The sequence below is a fragment of the Globicephala melas genome, chromosome 13 (assembly GCF_963455315.2).
Source record: "Globicephala melas chromosome 13, mGloMel1.2, whole genome shotgun sequence".
Lineage (NCBI taxonomy): Eukaryota > Metazoa > Chordata > Mammalia > Artiodactyla > Delphinidae > Globicephala > Globicephala melas.
In genome coordinates, this window is record NC_083326.1 from 66,869,160 (window position 1) to 66,888,983 (window position 19,824).

The 19,824-nt window shown below is 50.7% G+C and overlaps 1 protein-coding gene across 3 annotated transcripts in view; it reads left to right on the top strand.

Moving 5' to 3' along the window:
- Window positions 1–1,820: 1,820 nt before the first annotated feature.
- TBC1D10A (TBC1 domain family member 10A) overlaps window positions 1,821–19,824 on the top strand; it is a 30,110-nt gene continuing 12,106 nt past the window's right edge. For all 3 annotated transcript variants that reach the window (XM_030860786.3, XM_060310797.2, XM_030860785.3), the window contains exon 1: window positions 1,821–2,090. In XM_030860786.3, coding sequence (XP_030716646.1) covers window positions 1,882–2,090 — 209 coding nt within the window. In that variant the 5' untranslated portion in view covers window positions 1,821–1,881. The remainder of the gene's footprint in view (window positions 2,091–19,824) is intronic.

A 19,824-nucleotide genomic window follows, 5' to 3' on the forward strand; every position in this document is an offset into this window, starting at 1 on the left:
AGGTGGAACACGTCCTCCCAGACTGAGAGTTTAAGACCAAAATAGCATGTGTCTGCTGTTGCCCTGTTTATGGAAAACAGAAGCCTATGGAATGTCAAGACTGCACAGTGAAGTCTTTAAGAATGTCTGGGCCACATGGCATTAAGGAAACGGCTGGTGAGATCACTCAGGCCTTAAGACCTCCCCTCTTAGGGCTGCTTTGGGCCCCTTAGCAACCTGTCCCAGGCTCTGCAGCTCAGGCCTGGCTCTTCTAGTCCCTTCCCCTCTCTGGGCCTGTCTCCTGATAGGTCTACAGGGGAGTGTCAGATGACAACATGGTTGTGACTTAAGAGCCAAAAAGTGCTGGACCTAAGTGAGGAGCTATCATCATGACTCCATGAGTTGATAATCCATGGGGTCAGAAGTAGGCTGCTGGGAGCTAAGTCTAGATACAATTGGCCTATGCTTCCCAGTAGAAAATGTTGGTAAGAGCTAGGTTCAAATCCTGGCTCTGCCACAAACTAGTTCTGGGACTTCAGGCAGCTGACATCACTTCCCTGCACCTCAGTTTAATTGTAAAGTGGGACTAAAAGTAGTATCTACCTCCTTGCTAAAAGATTATAAGAGTTGGTGTGACCAATTTGGAAAACAGCTTGCCAGTTCCTGAAAAGGTTAAAGACCCAGCAATTCCCACTCCTAGCTATTTACCTAAGAGAAATGAAAATAAATGTCCACACGAAAGCTTCTACCCAAATGTTTATAGCAGCACTATTTACAATCACCACAAGGTGGAAACAGCCCAAATGTCCATCTACAGATTAATAGATGAACTGTGATATGTCCATACAATGGAATGGTTTTTGGCCCCAAAAAGGAATGGAGGTACTGATACATGCTACAACATGGATGAACTTTGAAAACATGCGAGGTGAAAGGAGCCAGACACAAAGGCCAAATACTGTATGACTCCATTAATATGAAATGTCCAGAAAAAGCAAAACTATGGAGACAGAAATTTTAGTGGTTGCCAGGGACTGGGGGAGGAAGGATGGGGAGTGACTGGTAAAGATAGGAATTTCTTTTTGGGGTGATGAAGATGTTCTAAAACTAGATAATGGGGATGGTTGCACAACTATAAATATGCTTAAAACAATTATACACTTTAAACGGGCGATTTTTATGTTATGTTAATTATATCTCAATAAAGCTGTTGGAAAAATAAAAATTAGAAGAGAAAGTAGGTAGAACTCGGGGCAGCGAGTAGCTCAATAGTCGTTGGTCATTAATCTTACTAATTAGGCCTCTCTAAAGCCCCAGAAACAGTGAGCAGGGGGAAGGAAGGGGCTGCTGAACTTATAGCTCAGCCTAGGTCTTTAAGCCGCCGAGTGTCCCTGGGCGTGTCCCCGGACCCATCCCGCGTCTCCTCAGAGCTCCTCATAAATGAATGGGAGGACAATCCCCACCCACGTCCCTAGGGTCTCGCGAGGAGTGTGGGGGTTCAGGAGGCAGAGGCGGAATTCCCAGAGGGAGCCCTCGGTCTCGGCCTGGGCGGTGCGGCAGGTGTCGGACCAGGCCCGGGCTAACCCGGAAAGGCCCGAGAAGCTTTTTCAGGTGTTCTAGTGATTGGCAGCCCAGGGGGGAGGGCTTCGGGTGACGGCTGCCCCGCCCCCTCACGTCGGGCCTGTTGGCGCCAGCCTGGGGGAGGTGGGCGGGTCCCGGGGTCTGCGGCGCCCATTGGGCATGGGGGGGAGGAGGTGCCAGGGAAGGCCTAGGGCCCCGCCCCCGGCTTTGTGGCGACCAATGGGCGCGGCTCATGGGCGGGGCGTCGGTGGCGTCGGCGGAGGTCGGGCGGCTGAGGTGGCTGAGGTGGCCGCTGAGGCTGAGGCGGCGGGCGCGGCCGGGATGGCGAAGAGCCACGGAGAGAACGGGCCGCGCGCGCCTGCAGCCGGGGGGAGCCTGTCGGGGACCCGGGAGAGCTTGGCCCCGGGCCCCGACGCCGCAGCCGCCGACGAACTCAGCTCTTTGGGCTCCGATTCAGAGGCCAACGGCTTTGCCGAGCGCCGCATCGACAAGTTCGGCTTCATCGTGGGCTCGCAGGGCGCCGAGGGCGCGTGAGTATCTCCGGGGCTCGGAGCCGGGGGGCCGGCGGCCGGGGGCGGGACCCGCGGGGGGTCCTCGACGCGGACAGAACCGCTCTCAGAAAGGACAGACACGTCTCCCTTCCAACCAGGAACAACCGACCCCTTGTCTCCCTTGCCCCACCCCCACCTCCCCCCCAGCCGGACTGACCCACCCCTAGGAAGGGCCGACAGGGCTCTCCTCACCAGTGCGGGCTGGTCGACAGATACCTGTCCCAACCCCAGCGCTGCCACCCTCGCCTTAGGGCTGGCTGAGTCAGCCAGCCCCTGACAGGCTCACAAGTGGCCGCCCCTCCCCCAGCAGGCTGCTATTCTCCATACCCAGCCTCCCACAAGACCCACAGACGCCCTTGTCTCAACACCCCACTACCCCCACTTCAGGGGGACACCTTAGGCAGACTTCAGAGGGACGGGCTGCTCTGCCCCCACCGCACTCCGGGACAGACTGACCCTCACCTCAAGACACACGGACCTCTGGATGAATTGACATTGGTCAGCTTGGGACAGACAGTCCCTTCCCCTCATGGAAGGGTCAGAGAGTGCCCCCCTCTCCCCCCTCAGAGGCAGGTTTCTCCCTGTCACCAGCAGCAGGTGGGCAGGCACTGCCCCTTCCCAGTACCCACAGGATGATGGTACCTCACCTCTAGGACAGACTGTCAGCTGTCTCTGTGTATGCTGTGGAAACATGCACCTCCTCTCCAAATGCAGACTGTGGGGCAGGCAAGGAGACAGCAGGGTCCCTGCTCATAGCACACCCAGATCTCCCACACCCAGGCACCCAGCTGGCAGGCAGAGCAATGTGAGGCAGTGGAGCAGCACCTTCCCTCCAAGCGGAGTAAGCTGAGCAGCCACGTTCTGCCCCCACAGAACTCCCTGAGTCCAGTCCTCACAGAGATCGTATGTATGGGCTGGTGATGCCCTTAGGAAAGATGGACTCTAGACCCCATTCCCATCCCAGCTGTCCTATCAGGCTCTCTTATGACTTATGGAAGAGCCTTAACCATCTGTAAGATCCCCACCCCACACCCCATAAAGGTCCCTTCTGGGATTTTCCGCAGTCCCAAAGCCTCATATTCACCAGGCCTCCTTCTCCTTTGGAGAGTTGGAGAGAAATGCAGGCCCCTCCCCTAAGGAGAGTTCTCTTTTACCCACTGGATCTCTCTCCTCCAGCCTCTTCCCACTTGCTCACAGCAAACTAAGGCTAGTCCAGTCCAGGACTCAGAGAGCACCCCTTATTCTGATCCTTCACCCTGACTTGCAGCTTTGTCACAGTTCCCCAGGGATTAGCTTGTGAGAACCCAAAGGGTACTTAGGGTATATTTTTGAATTGAAGAGCAGACACCAGGGATCAGGGTCCTGGGAGGCATGAGGTCTAGAAAAGTGGGAAAGGAGTTCCCAGTTGCATTTGTGGGTGCTTGGAAGGAAGAGCTCAGATTTGCTGGTGAATTCTGGGAGATAAGAATTCCTACTCCATGCTTATCAGGCAGTTAACCAGGTATCAGGGTACAGAGCAGTGTGATATAGTGGAAAAAGGCCAGATTTAGGAAGAAATCTTGCTGGCTTTGTGACCTTGGGCAAGTTCCTGAATCTCTGAGCCTGCTTCGTCACTGTAAAGGGAAACAGTAATACCTACTTCCAAGATTACTATGGGGATTAAATAAGATGAAGTATTCGAAGGTGCCTAGCATAATGCCTGGCTCAAGTAGTGGCCCAGGAAAATGTTGTTTCCTTTCTTTTCCTTCTAAGGGTCTGAAAATTGATGAGAAAATGAGGGCGTACCTCTGGTATTTGTGGACAGAGAGGCCCCAGTGGAAGCACCTCCCTTTGGCTGTAGTCCCCAGCCAAGCAGCCAGACATCTGTCTTTCCCACCCTCCAACCGCAAACCAATGACACCGTCTGCATAATTGGTGTCTGTAGCGCTGGGACTGAGGTGGGATTCCACATCCCTTCCTCTCTGCCTGCCTCACTTTCTTGACCCTGTTGGTCAACCTAAAATCTCTGGTGTCTGAAAGCTTGGATGTTCCCTGTATAGTTTATATTGTTGTTCAAAAAAAGCCAAAAGTAAGTCCCTGCTCAAGACCGTAAAAGAGGAAGTTATGGGAAGTTTCAGGGTGACTGCCCTGAACCCAGTCTCGTGGTTGAGGGCTAGGAGACCATGTGCTATCCCAGAGAAGTGAAACATTAGCACTGATGGCTGCAGTGGAGATGGCAGGGACTCTGGCTCCAGATTAAAGGTCTGTTTCAGCCATCCTGGGCCAAAGGTTGTCTCAAGACTATCAGTTTTGGCAGTTGCCAGGGGTTAGGGGGATGGGGGAAGAAAGCAGATCAGAAGCTACCCCACTCAGGTGATTGCTAGGTACCTGGCATGAGTAGATCATAAAATCATAGACTGTTAACGCTGGAAGGGATCTTACAAGTTTGACCAGCTTAACCCTAACTTATTATACAGATGAGGAAACTGAGGTCCAGAGAAGAGAATAACTTGCTTAAGATCACATAGCACAGGGCTTCCCCGGTGGTGCAAGTGGTTAAGAATTCGCCTGCCAATGCAGAGGACACGGGTTTGAGCCCTGGTCCAGGAAGATCCCACATGCCGCAGAGCAACTAAGCCCATGCGCCACAACTACTGAACCTGTGCTCTAGGCCCGCGAGTCACAACTACTGAGCCCACGTGCCACAACTACTGAAGCTTGTGCACCTAGAGCCCGTGCTCCGCACGCAACAAGAGAAGCCACCACAACGAGAAGCCTGCGCACCGAAATGAAGAGTAGCCCCCGCTCGCCACAACTAGAGAAAGCCCACGCACAGCAACGAGGACCCAACGCAGCCAAAAATGAATAAATTAAAAAAAGAAACATCACACAGCACATTAGTATCAGAACCAGGACTTGAACCCAGGGTTTCTGACTCCCCAGTCAGTACCGTTTCCACTGCCTTTACCACCCATTAATATGGCATATGGCCCCAGCAGTAAATCGAGTGCTGGACAGGTAGAATAATAGAAGGTTCCTAGAAGAACCTGTCTGCCCTCACCTTCCCTGGCTCAGGTCAGCACTTTTGACTCCCTCAGCAGTGTGGGAGGCTAACAGGGATGGCCCAGCAAGGATAAGGCTGTGTTGTCATTACCACTTCATTAGACTGATGAGCTTCAGGACTGGAACCAGGCTTTTTTTTTTTTTGCGGGGGAGCTGCGGCTTGTTGGATCTTAGTTTCCTGACCAGGGATTGAACCCAGGCCCTCAGCAGTGAAAGTGTGGAGTCCTAACTACTGGACCGCCAGGGAATTCCCTGGGACCAGGCTTATTCACTTTTTCCTCAGGCCTGCAGAGAAGTAAATGCTCAATTAATATTTATTTATTGAGTGACATTTACCGGCACACATTTCAAATCAGGAAGCTGAAAGTGAGCTTAGAGATGGCCATTCTCATATGGATAGGTAAACTGAGGCCTAAGAGAAGTGATTAACCTCACCTCTTCAGTCAATTAGGAGCAAAACCAGGAATTAAACCCAGAACTCTTGATTTCCAGCCCTAGGCCTTTTCTACTTCACCTTGTCCATCTTTTTTTTTTCTTTTTTCTTTTTTTGGCTGTGTTTGGTCTTCGTTGCTGCTACCTGTGGGCTCTCTCTAGTTATGGTGAGCCGAGTGGGGCTACTCTTTGTTGTGATGCGCGGGCTTCTCATTGCAGTAGCTTCTCTTGTGGAGCATGGGCTCTAGGGCATGCAGTCTTCAGTAGTTGCAGCATGCAGGCTCAGTAGTTGTGGCTCGCGGGCTCTAGAGTGCAGGCTCAGTAATTGTGGCTCGCGGGCTTAGTTGCTCCGCGGCATGTGGGATCTTCCTGGACCAGGGCTCGAACCCGTGTCCCCTGCATTGGCAGGTGGATTCTTAACCACTGCACTACCAGGGAAGTCCCACCTTGTCTGTCTGTTGAGCCTACTCTACAGGGAACCTTTGCTGGGCCCACGATGGTCCCTGCCTGCCCTTGAGCAGTAGCCAGTGAGTGGGGAGAGGCAAGAAAGCAGCCAGCCAGTGAAGGACCCTGTGGTGGCATGGGCACAGACAGGAATGCTGGCAGCATTAGTTCTTTTGGTTTGGCTGGCAACTGAGCTGGTTGTTGAAGCCCAGGAAGGACCAGAGGAGGAGAAAGAAGTATCCTCAGCAGGGAAGGGTGGGAGGAGTGATGTTACCATTCCTATCACTTCGGGGTAGGAAGAGCAGACCTGTTTGTGGGGGGGTGGGGGGTCCCTTTTGCAGCAAAGAGGACTTGGTCAGGAGGGGAAAGAAGGATATCAGTTGGATACCAGGTCTCTGGCCTGAGCAAGATGGCCTGAGAAGGGTGGATCCCTGACCTCCCTTTCCTTTTCCTATGTGATTGCCAGGACTGGCCTCCTGAAGCTGGAGTTTCCCACCCAGCTTCAGTCTGCTCAGTGCTTCAGGCCAGATAAGGTGAGGAGCTATGCTCTCTGGGGTCCCGTGGGTGTTGGCTTCCTGTTAGGGGATAGAGGGATCTGAACTGGGCCCAGGGAGAAACATCTGGAACAGCAATATTGTCTTTTGCTGATTTAGTTCCCCTGTCCCCTGGGCCCTCCACTACTCATAGCCAACTATGGCAGCCCTATGACTTTGGAAATCTTAGAACTGGCTTAATTGACATCCTGATAGTTTGGTCTGTGCCAGTTATTGTTGGGCCAGGGCCCTCCTGACAGGCCAGGGCCTGCCTCCCCGCTTTTCCACCACCTTCTCCAGTTTGTAAGTTCAGAACATCCTCTTTTCTTGAGCTATTACAGTTTCCAGGAGAGCGTGGAGCTGGCAGTGGAGTGGTCCCTGGGTAGCCCATCTGGAAAGAGACAGCTGCACATGTGGAGCCCCGGTCTATGACTCTGGGCCACAGATCCTTCATTTTCTCTCCTCCTTCTCTTCCTCCAGTTTCAAAGGAAAATCCGGTTTGGTAGCCCTGTGGGTGTTCTAGGCCCTCAGACAAGACTTGACTTGGTGAAGGAGGAGGCCAGCACACTAGCTGCTGCCCTGGGAAGGTGCCTGGGTGTCCGCCTGCTAGGAAATCCTAAGCTGTGGGAAAGAGATAAAGCGGTGGGCCTGCTTGATGTTTTGTCCTCCCAGCATCTGGGTCTGAAACAGGACCTTCAGGGGGCCAGTGAGGCCTGGCTCTGGTTCAGCCTTGCAATCTGTTTACACCGCGGTGGGAAAAAAAGGTGCTCTGTGCTCCCTCCTCACCTAAGCTCTGAAGTCTGGCTGTTTGTGTGACCTTGGACATATTGCTTCACTTTTATGAGCCTCAGTTTCTCACTGTGAAATGGTTATGATAATACTGACTTTGCAGGGTTGTTGTAAGGTTTAAATGAACTGATGTTTGAAAAGAGCCTGACAACACCATAGGTGTTGTCAATGAATGCTCAATGAATGTTCTACCTCCTCATAGAGACTGGAGTAGCTAGCGGTCCTGTCTTTTCATTTCCTACTTTCCATCTCTGGCTGTGATGATGAGCGTCAGTGAGGTCCATCCACTGTGGGCAGGAGTGAACCCTAACCCATGGTGAACCCTTACGTTCCCCTGAGAGGGGTGGTTATCCCATTTTGTAGATGAGTACACTGAAGTTCTAAGAAGAAAGCGCCCAAGGCTTGCCAGCTGGTAAATGGAAGAACTGGGGCTAGAACCTCTTTCTCGACACTGAATCCAGTGACAACCTTGCTAAGGTGGAAGCCGGCGGGGCGCCAGGTGCTCACCAGTCCCTGAGGCCCCCACACCCAGAGCAGCAGTTAGCAGGAACCTGGCTACCTCCCCATCCCAGTGTGGAAGGCAAGGCAGGTCTCTCAGTACAGTCGAAGTCCATGGCCAGCCAGGCCAGAGAAAGACCCAGTGAAGATCCTTGGGGAGGCCCTGGAAGCCTAGCCAGATCAGGCCTGTTCTAGCCCTCCCATAGGCCAGAGTCTACACTGCTCTTGACCCCAAAATACTGCGTAATGACCATCTGACTTTGATATCTAGTGTGTGCCTTTTGGAAGAAGTGTTTCTTTGTAGGTAAGGCAGGGATTATGCACCCCGTACAGGTAAGAAATCTGAGGCTTGGAGAAGCCTTGCAGTTAGTTAACAGTGGAGCCAGATTTGGGAGGGATCCCAGATCTTCTGACTCTCAGCCCACTGCTACCACAGCTACGTGGACCTGCCCATTCTCTCCCTCACTCCAAGCCAGTTGAACCTCAGGCCAGGATGCATTGCCCACCAGAGCAGAACCCAGTCGTCATCCACCCATTGTCAGTGTCCTAGCTGATCACTCTCTTTATCCTGCTGGCAGCACACCTGACGGGGAAGAGGCCTCCTTTAGCTGCTTTGTCTGCCCCTGGCAAATCTGCTGCCATCCTGGGCCCAGGGAGGGAGACCCTGGCAGGGAGAAAACTCCTGGCTGCTCTACTGGCAAACCAACTCTCCTGATGCTTGACCTGCTTAGAAGCCCCCTTTCGAGGATTTTAGGGAAGCTGCCAACTTAGGCTTTCCTTTTCTAATCGTTCTCTTTCCCTTCTCTATCCCACCCCACCCTACTCTATTCCATGCTCTGTCCAGTTCCTCAGAGGCTGGCACAGCTTACCTCTTCTCTGCTCTTCATGTAGGGAAGTAGGCAGCAGACCCAGGAGCCTGGGAGAGAAAGCCAAGGCTTTACTTTCACCAGTTTATCCATCTTAGCAGTGAGTTTATTTATCCAACATTTATTGAGCCCCTACTCTACCAGCCTCTGTGACAGGGACTAAGGATACAGAGTTGATCAAGACATCTGTGTCTTGTCCTCAAAGCATTCACAGACTGGTTGGAAAATAGAAGCACAACCAAATCATTACAATGTTGAGCAATAAAGCCTGTAATGGAGGCATGTGGTTGCTCTGGGAATATATAGGAAGAAGCAGCAGCAAGCTCCATCCATAGGAGCCCAGAGAAAAGAAGTGGCATTTGATCCAGGCCTGAGAAGGAGCAAGGAAGGCTATTCTGTTGTATGGGAGGGGGACCCGTGTGCAGAGTTCCCCCAGAAGCCAGCTGTTTGAGAAATGTGGTGTGCCAAGAGGTGACAAGAAGAATGGGAGGCGGGAGGATGACGTGAAGCAAGGGGAGGGTAGCAAAGTAGGTTGGGCAGACTGTGACTAGCCTTGAATGTCAGACTGAGGCCTCCTGTGTTTCATCAAGGTCAGTCTGGTGCTGGCATGGAAGATGGCATAAAGAGGAGCTGGGCCACAGGCAGTGAGAGCAGTTGGGAGAGGTTGGGACAGCCCGAAAGGGCTGTAGAGAGGCCTGGAAGAGTCCTGGAGCTATAAGGATGAAGAAGTCAGCAAGTAGGGCTTGGTGCCTGATTGGCTGTGTAGCCTGAGGGGAACTGGGAAGGCTTTGGCCAAGCTGAAGTGGCCCTAGCCATTCCGGGGCCTCCTGACCACAGGGAAGGAAGGCCATCTGTGGCCTTCTTTTGAAGCGGACAGTGGACTGCTGCTGACTCTGCTTTGTCACAGCCCTGGGCTCCCCAAGGTGCCTGGCATGGCTGGCACGCTCAGGGCACATCAAGGGTTTCTTTGTCTCTCTCCAGTAAGAGTGGGTTTGGCCTGGTTGGGAGGGGGTGGGGTGAGTGGAACTGAGCTTTGAGGTCTCTGCCCAGTAAACATATTGGATGGCAAGGAAGGCTGCAAGAAGGGCTAGACTCCTCTCCAAGGAGAGAGGAGTAAGGCCTGAGGGCATGGAAAGCCTACCTTAGGGCGGTATGTAGCTGGGGAGGGTAGGTTTGGGGCTTTTAGGCACAGCCTAAGCTGATCAAGGGGAGGTAGATGGCAGCTGAGGGCTACTTCATCTCACCTTTATTCTGTTCCTGGAGCTGGTGCCTCAGCTGGGAGGTGGAAGCAAGTCCAGTGCCTATGAGAAAGTGAACCCCTCAGCCCTTCGGGGCACCACCAGCCATTTCTCAGAGATGATTCTGGCTGGATATGTGGATTTAGGCTAATATGGGAAAGGGTTCTGAACCCAGGGGTCAAGGTGCCAGTGCCGGCTCCACCACTGCCCCTGGTGGTGTGTGACTTAAGCACGTCCTCTCACCTGACCATGGGGCTAATGCTCCCTGCTTTTCATCCAGCACATACTACGTGTGCAGCCATGTGCTAGGCTCTGGGGACTTGGTCCTGCCGTCCCAAGACCTAGAGCCTAGCAGGGAAGTCAGACATTCAACAGTAGATAAAGGTGTGGTCTGTGTACAAAAGGATTGTGAGGATCAAATGAGATAACTGGATTAGGAGCATGTGTAAACAAACACTGCTGAACAGGGATCAGGAGACCTGAGCCCTGGGCTTCCCTGGGCCCCTAACTAGCTCTGCGACCTTGAGAAAGTTGCTTAATCTTTCTAAACCTCAGTTTCCCCTACATGTAAACTAAGATAGTTTTAATGGGTGATGTTGAAGAGGTCTTCTGCTTCTAACATTCTGAGACTGACCTTGGAGTATATGAAAGGGGCTTTGAGAAGTTTTTTATCAGGTACCACACAAGTGCAAGGGGTCGTCAGGGCACAGCCCAAAAGGCCAATGCTTCCAGCATGCTCTGTTCCTCTTATGAGAGGACCTCCCTTTGTCAGACCAGTGGCCCTCATGTCTTTGGGAGTGCAGTCAAATCAAAGAATGCTTTGATTTGTCTACCTCTTTGTTCTGCGAAGTGCTTTCTTTCTCATTGCCTTGCAGTAATCCTTACAGGAGCAATGGGAAGTCAGTAGGGTAAGTTTTATTTTGCCCTGTTTACAGACAAGGAAACCTAAGCTGAACAAGTAATGGAATTGTGCCTAGAAGCCAGGGTTCCTTCTTCCCAATTTTCCATCTTACCAAAGCTTGTTGCCACTGTGTGGCCTGTCCTCCCTCTTTCTGTCCCAGCCTTAGGACTTTCAGTCCAGCCCCAAGTGTCTACACTTTTCCTAGTAGGCTTCTCGAGTTGTTTTTGTTGTTGAGTTGTTATAATGGATGGCACACTTCCTGTCCCAGGTCTCCACACACAACCCCTCACATATACCCCAAGATAAGGCAAGAGCAGCTGGGTAGTAAGGGGCCCAGGAACATAGTATGGAAAACTCTTGTTCCTCCTCTTCTGTGTGTCCAGAAGCCATCTTTCTTAGCCAGCCTCTTTTGGAGGATGCTGTATATTTCCCTTTCCTCTCTGTCTTGGTTTTACAAAAAAGGAGAAACTAAATTTGGACCTGGGAGATCCTGGGTTCAAGACACCAGCAGACCTGACTTCAAGCCCTGGCTCTGTCACTTTCTAGCCATGTGACCTCTCTGAGTCTGTAAATGGGCCAGGTGGTGGCATTGGGAGAGGGAACTGGCCCCATACCAGTTATGGTTATGAGTATTAAGGAAGGCAATGTTGGTAAAGCACCCAGCACAGTGTATGCCACAAAGTAAGAGTTCAGTGGTACATGGTGGCTCTTATAATTCGAGTGTGAATTATCCTCTAAGGTTTACTTCAGGCCTTTGGCATAATGGTGAGAGAACAAGGCAGTGTGGGTGTGAAGATCCAGACTTCCTCATGTGCTCTGCCTACCCACCCTTGGACCTTGGGGGTAAAACGGGAGCCAATCCCACTCTGCTTGTGGTCTGGAGCTTTCTGTCCTGCCAGGGCAGGTTGGGAATCCCCCAATCAGTTCCTCATTGAGTCATTTGGAACAGAGCCCTCAGGTGACTCTGAAGACTCTGATGCGAGGGCCTGATCTTCTCCTTGGTCTGTGAAGATAAAGCAGAAGTGAGAACAAAATTGGGTCTCCTGAAAGATTCAATTCAAAGCATGCAAGTGTAGGGCTGCCTGGGGCCTCTGCCCTCTTGGGTAGTAGCAGTCACTTGGGGAAGGAGTAAGAGTTTGCTTCATAATTACCACCACCCTCCTGTGTTCCTTGTAGACTTTCATCCTTGGCTTCCTGTCCTGCCTCTGAGTGACCCCTTCCAACCTCGCAGCATAATCACATGGTAATGCCATTTCACAGAAGAGCCTGCATGGTGGACCATGCTTTCACCAATACCACCTCATTTAACTCTGTGAGATATAGTTATTATCATCATAATCTCCATTTTACAGAGGTAGACACCAAATCCTAGAGTGGTAAAGTGACTTGCCAAGCATCACACAGTATATGGCTCTGAGGTCACTAAGTTCCAAGCTCCCTGGGAGCAAAGCTTGTGCTCACCCAGCCTAGTGGATAGCAGTCAGTGCCAGAGTTGAGTGACAGAGCAGAAGAGCAGGGCCCAGGTATACCTCCCAGAGCTGTCCTCTGCTCACCCTGGACATTGGATAGTTACTGGCTTGCTGAAAACCTGAGTTTCTTCATCTGCAGAAGCCAGAGGAGGTGATAATTAGAGGATCTATTTCATGTGCTTGTTGTCAGGATTAAATGAAATAATTTAAGTGTTGAGCACCATGTCTGGTCCATAGCAAGTACCTGGTAAGTGTTATAACAAACATTCAATTATGTTAATTGAATATAGAATTATAATGTTGTAAAAGGCCATCATCAAGCACATCTGAACTCAGCCCTGTGCTGGGCTTCAAAGAAGATCCAGAGCTGGTATCAGGCCAGAGAGGGAGTGCCCTTTATGAAGCACTTTCTGTGCTTGTGCTTTTCCCATCTGATCTCAAGGTAGAGGATAGTATTCCCATCTCAGTGGGGAGAAAACTGAAACTCAGAGTGCTTGAGGTCACAAAGCAAATGAATCTGTCAACACACATTTATTGAGCACCAGCTTAGGTACTAGGCTCTGTTCTAGGGCCAGGACACACTGTGGAGAGTGTGATTGGCAGAGCCTCTGTCCCCCAGGAGCGCACCTTCTCGTGGAATGCTGCCTCAGTGGAGTGGACAGTCGAGCGGAGAAGCCAGACTCGCTCCACTGGACTGCTCACATTCCCCAAACAAGCCAGGCCCTTTTCCATTCACTTGTGCTTTCCCATACTGGGTCTTTTGCCTGATGTGCTCTTTCCCCTTTCTTACCCTGGCCACTTCCTGTCATCCTTCAAGGACCATCTCAAAAGTCAGCTCCCCTTTAAAGCTTTCCCTAACTCCCCCCACCCCCACCCTGAGGGCTTCTTGCAGTCTCCTAGCACCTTCTACCCTTCTAGTTTTTCTGTGATAGCACCTCTGTGTGTGCTAGTTATTTACTCACCCGTCTGTCTCCTCTGCCAGATGGACCTCCCTAAAGGCAGGGACTACATTTTATTCAACTTTGTAGATTCAGGGCCTGGAACACAGGCTCTAGAGAGATGTGTATGGAATGTAATGAGGTGCTGATTGTGTTCTGCTCCTGGAGTGGTTAGGAAAGGCTTTGTAGAGATGAGAGGGTATTCTGAAGGAGGCCTCAGAAGATGAGTGGGACTGAATTAGAGTTGGGGGAGGGGGAGGGAGGGCAGCTCAGAGAGACGGCCATCTAGAAATAGGGCTGGGAAAAAAGAAGGATGTGTAGAGGGAATAGGAAGGCCTAGGAGCCAGGGCCTGAGGTTTCTGTTGAACAAGGAGGGCAGTAGGGAGCCTTGAAGGAGTCTTGGCAGAGATAAGCAGTGAATCAAGACTGATTTGATAAGCTCTATCAATAAAATTTAGCAGTTTTGTAAGGATGGGTGAGGGGGGCTGTAATTGAGTCATGGGGGCCCCCAGGTGCCCACAGTGAGATTGTGACCTGAGGACCCAGTTGCCGGTGGGGAATTTCAAGTGGTACTCTGCCCCATAGGGGTGGGGGGTTGGGGAACGAATGTCTTCTGTTGAGAATAGTCTCCATACCTCTCTGCATTTGTCAGGGAGAGCTCCCCTGGGAGTTTTTGCTAAGGTCTGTGCCTTTCCCTAGCTGAGTGGGGGTTGGGGAGGGGGATTCCTTGCTTTTTGGAGCCAGCAAGGCTGGTGCTTAAAGGAACCATTTCTTGCCTCTGACATGGGGAGGGGGGGAGGGGGGGGCTGTGCAGAGTGGAGAGTTGGGCAGAGGCCCATGGCACTGAGGCCAGAGAAGGGTGGAGAGAAACTGTTTACCATTGTGCACTGACCCAGGGCTGGAAGGAGCAAAGCCAGGGAATTCCTTATGGGAAAGGGAGGCAGGCCCGGAACTAGCTTGTACCAGGAGTGGGGGAGAGTGAAGCAAACCAGACTCTCTGTCTCACCCAGACAGGCAGCCTGGACACTGCCCTACCTCCAAGTCAGGGGTTGCCAGGCCGCAGGAGGGAGCACCAGGCTGCTGCAGACCATCTTCCTTTTCTACCCTGACTCACAGCGTCGCCTTGGGCAGATCACTTACCCTTTGGTCTCCAGGCTTCCCTGGCTGTTTGGGGAGTGGGTGGACTCCTTAGGTAACCTCACAGGCCTCCCAGCCCTGACCATCAGCCATTTGCACACCACCAACCCACCCTCTCTTGATTCCAGTTTCCTGCCATTGGTTATTATGGAGCTGGCATAAAAGCTATTTATACTTTAGTCATTACCACCTCTTAGGTTAATGAACTCCAGAGGTTGTTACTGAGTGTGCAAAGTAGGTCAGCCTCTTGTTTATTCTCACTTCTTTTTCCAGCTCTGGGTGGGAGAGGGGAGCTCCCCCATCTTTGTTGTCCCTGGATCTGTGATTGCACATCCATTTCCCAATTTTCTGCACTTTCATCTTGCTCATTCTTGCCGTCTTAGCACAGCGGGTAGTGGTTCTCTACTTTACTGGGTGATAAAGGAAAAAGAAGGGAATGTAACAGGTATTGAGGCCCTGTTACATGTGGGTCACTTTATATTTATTGGATAGTTTAGTACTCAGTTGGCAGCCTCTACTTCCAGGCTGTGTAACCTTGGACAGATTATTCAGCTGTGCTAAGCTTTAGTTTTCTTGTCTATTAAGTAGAGATAATAAAAACTACTTCCTTGGGGACTTGTGTGCCTATGTAGTGCTTGGCAGAGCTAGTACAGAGCGAGTGCTGGAAATGTATCAGCTCTTACTGTCTCATGTGGTCTTTACTGCTGCCCTCTGAAGGGGTGGTATTGCCCCCATGTTACAGGTGGGGAACCAGAAGCTCAGAGAGTGGAGTAGTCACAAAGTGGCAGAGCTGGGTCAGAAGCCAAGAGTTACAGTCTATGTGTCATTGAGTAAATGACTTAATCGCTTGGGACCTCAATTGCTTCATGGGTAAAATGGGGATAATTGTGCCCTGCTGCGTGTGTGTATGGACCAGTCAGATGAGAAAAGGGATGTGAAAGTGCTAGGTAAGCTGCAAATACCAGTCACCTAAAGCTACCATTAGCTGACCACCCACGAGGCTTGGTCCTTATACACATCTATTCTTCATTTAGGCCTTATAAAGTATGAGGTATGTGTATGGTCCCACTTGAAGATGAAGTTGAGACTTAGAGGTCTGTCTCCCAGTTGGAGGATCTGGAATGGAAACCTAGGTTGGTTGGCTTCAAGGTCCCCACTCTTTTTACTCTCTCCCACACTCCGCCTGGCCTTCCCAATGGTTGAGATGAGGAGGATCAATCCTGAGGTCTGTGACCTTGGGCCTTCTGCTTGGGCTGGTTTAGAGAGTAAGGCTTGGAGGAGGCGGTTATACTGGTTCCTTGGGACCAAAGTTTATCTGACACCTTTCGATAAAGGGGTCACGGGCACAGGCACCACACCTGGCTGAGTCTGCCAACCGGAGGGGCTGAGGTGTGCTTGGGTGGAAAGTATTGATACATGGCTGGAAGGACAAGGCGGAGAGAGCCCAGGTCTTGAGTAGCCTTGGGAACTGGTCTTCTCCCTCTGAGCTCTTGGCAGTCTTTAGCTTCTGGGTCTGGGGAGAAGGCTAGGGAGCCTGCAGAGCCTGGTGTCGATGGAGTGTCACTGCTGCCTTGGGCCATGGCATGGCACAGCACGGCTAAGCCTAGCTCAGCCTGAGAGCCCGACAGAATCTGGGCTTAGTCACTCTCTGGCTGCCCACTTCTCTCTCCTCTGTGCCTCTCTCCCTTAGGAGGTGGTGGCCGAGGGTGTGCTTGCGAGCTTTGCCCATCCAGCATATTGGCCTCACTGAGCATTGCTACGTAGGAGCAAGCCGCTCACTGAGACAGTCAGAACACTAGAGGAGGGTTTAGACTGTCAGAGATAGGGGGTTTCGGGGCCAGAGATAGAGCTCCACAGTGGCACCTGGAGAACGGCCTGATTTCCTCACAGCCTTCCCAGGGGAGTGAGAAGCAACACATGAGTCACTATGGCAAAGGAAAGCCCTGGTTTTGCCACTTAATAGCTTTGGACTTTGCCCAAGTCATACAGTCTCTCTGACTGGGTCAAGTTTCTCATGGGTCTAATGGAAATAGTAATTAATCTATGAGGATCTCACTGGGCTATTAGGGGCACAAATAAAATTGCTGTAGGCAACAGTGACTTGTAGCCCTGAAGGCAATACAGATGAAAATAATATCATGGAGAAAACCAGGCAGGCATCTGTTGAACACCTGTGAGGTACATGGTGGGAGTTACAGAAGTTCAAGACCCAGTCCAGTTAGGGAGGGACAGTGCTGAGCAATATGACCAAGTTGTAATGAAATGCTCATTTCAGACCATGTCTTGATTCATTAGTGATTTAGTGCTGAAATCGGTTTTAGGGATTGTGACCAGCATTAAAAGAAGAAGAAGAAAAAAGAAATAGAATAGGATATAGGGCTTCACTGGTGGTGCTGTGGTTAAGAATCCATCTGCCAATGCGAGGGACACGGGTTCAAGCCCTGGTCCGGGAAGATCCCACATGCCGCGGAGCAACTGAGCCCGTGTACCACAACTACTGAGCCTGCGCTCTAGAGCCCATGAGCCACAACTACTGAGCCCATGTGCCACAACTACTGAAGCCCGTGTGCCTAGAGCCCGTGCTCCACAACAAGAGAAGCCACAGCAATGAGAAACCCGCGCACCGCAGCGAAGAGTAGCCCCCGCTCGCTGCAACTAGAGAAAGGCCGCGTGTAGCAACGAAGACCCAACGCAGCCAAAAATAAAATAAATTTAAAAAAATAAATTAATTAAAAAAAATAATAGAATAATATAAAAATTGAACTGAAAATATCTGGTACATTAGTACATATAATAGTAAATTGTTTCATAAAATGTATTTTGGTTATATGTGTGTGTGTGTGTGTGTGTGTGTGTGTGTAGTCTCAGTCTAAAATGTATTTCTTACTGGGAGTTTCAGTTTAAAACCTTTGAGAAATGGTGTTCTAGGTCAGGATGAAGGTCTTCAGGTTGGAGGACAGCCAGTAAGATCTGGGCAGGCATGGAGGCTGCGTGGAGGCTAAGGGCTTGATCTTTGCAGGCAGAGGAGTATAGTACACAGGAGCATGGGCTGTAGAGTGAGGCAGGCCTGCGTTTGAATGCAGCTACATGGCCTTGAGCAAGGCACTGAACTTTACTAAGTCTTGGATTCTACTTCTGGAAAATGGATATATATAAGTGTTTTGGAAGATGTTGGTAAGTAGTAAATGATGTACAGGTGGTAACTACTATTGCTGCTGTTATTGTTGAAGTTGTCATTTTTATTATTATATTGGGCCCTGAAAGTGTTGCTGTGACTTGGAGAGGGGAGAGGAAAGGGCATTCCAGGTAGGGATGGGTGGGTGACAAGGGATAAGTACATGTGTGCCTGGTGTGGGGCTGATCTGGCTGAGAATTGTGTAGCCTTAGAAGGGGGTATTGAGATTATAGATAGAAGATACCAGGAAAATTTGGGGGAATTAAGTTTTAACAGTAAAAACTTCAACAGTAAGGGTGGCTTTACCTAGAGATAATGAGGCCCCATCCCTGGAGGAGTTCCAGCAGAGGCTGGGCCACTAGAGACTGTTCTCATTAGGCTCTTTTGGTTGCAGAGACTCCGTCAGGTCACCTTAAGGTCAGAGGGGTTTTCTGAAAGGGTGAGTGAAACTCTCAGACCTGAAGCATCCCCCATGGGCCATTTGGTTCCTTAAACTGCCATTTGGTCAGCTTCCCTGTCACTGGATGCTGGCTCATGCTCTCCCCCCACTGTTAGGAGGAAGCCACCTCAGGGCCTCTACACCTTTATGCCATTTGCAGGGATACCCAGACCCCAACTCCATCTCACGGCTCCTTTCTGGGCATCTTTTGAGGGTCAATTCACGATGCAGGCCATCCAATCGTATAGGGAAATAGCCTCAGAGAGGGCAAGGGACTATTGTAGAAGGGATTCCTATATCAGACAGCAGTCTGATCAGATGCCTTCTGAGATCCTGACTGACCAGACTGAAGGGTATGTGAACCTTCTGATTTTTTAAAAAATGGGTAGCCTGCAGCTTTTCAGGCACACATCCTGTATGTAAAGAGAAGTTTACCTGTAGTTAGAGAGCATGTAAAGTGCTGAGTGCTCCGTTCAACCAGACCTCCAGACCTCTAGTGTCTTCCTTCCCACCCTCTCCAGGTGGGTTAAACTCCTCTGCTGTTGGAGAAGGCACTCAAATGACCATATTTCCTCAGATTTTTCCCAATTTAAGATTTTAAAAATCAAAATGGATCTTTCAATTGACATGTACATTTAAAGCAGTGGTGGGATTTTTGTTTGTTTCTGAGCAGATCTTACCAAATCAGTGGTGTAGTTTAAAATCAGTAGTGTCTTAGAATCCAGGAAATATGGTTGGTTGTTTTGTACCCATTTGAAATTCCGGTTTGAGGTTTGATGTTGGGGCTTTGAAACTGCCAAAGCTGTTATCTGGAATCATTTAAAAGAACACCGAACTTGAACGTGTTCTCCTGTGTATTTGTAGTTGGGAGAATGGGTATCTCTAGGGCCTGCTGTCAGATCTTATCAATAAAGACAGACTGGAGGGTTGAGGTATCAAATGGGTGTATATTTAATCAGATGGGAATTCTCTGGAAACTGGTAATCTCAGGCGAAAGCCTTGCCCTCTTATGAGCCTCCATTTTCTCATCTGCTCTAGGGAGGGATTGGATCAGATATTATCCACATCCATAACTGCCAGCACTTCCTGTTAACTCAGTGTGGGTACCGCTTTTGTTTAGTCAGCTAGAAGGCTCATCCCCTGACTTGTATAAGTGAGTACTTTGTAGGTGATGGGAGGGGACCTTGCCTGTGATGCTGGGCCTTTGGTTTCCGCTCCCTGGGTGTTTTGGGGGCTGCCTGGAGATATGAATAATTTACATTCCTTTGTAATTTACCTGCTCTAAAGGTATGGTCTCAGGTTTTCTCCTATGGGGAGGGATAGGAAGGAGAGTATCCTTGTGCCCTGGTTCTGTCTGTAGGTGGTGAGAGAGTCAGCAGTTCCAGAGGGTGGTAGCCTGTGTCCCTGTGTAGAAGGGGCCAAGTTTGCCCAAGGCTCTTGTCTCTCGTTGGCTGTTCAGCTCCAAGGCTGCTCTCAGGGCTGTGCAGTTCTCCAGATAAAGAAAACTTAAGAAGAGGACCTGCCCTTTTGTGTCTGGGGACCTTTGCTCTGCCAGGGCCCCTCCCTCTGCTCTTCCAACCAGTAAAAGTTAGAGCAGTGCATTTCCTTCCGGGAGAAATAGAATCAGAGAATCAAGGCCTGGGCCAAACTCTAGCCCCACCATGTCCTGTTCCTGCGAGCCTCCTCCCAGCTGCCTGAGTGCCTCAACTCCTTCCTGGGAGGTCAGGCAGCTCCTTCCTGGGAGGTCAGGCAGCACTGAGTGCAGGCACTTGACTAGGATCTGACTTTGATTTGAGTCTGGGTTCTTCCACT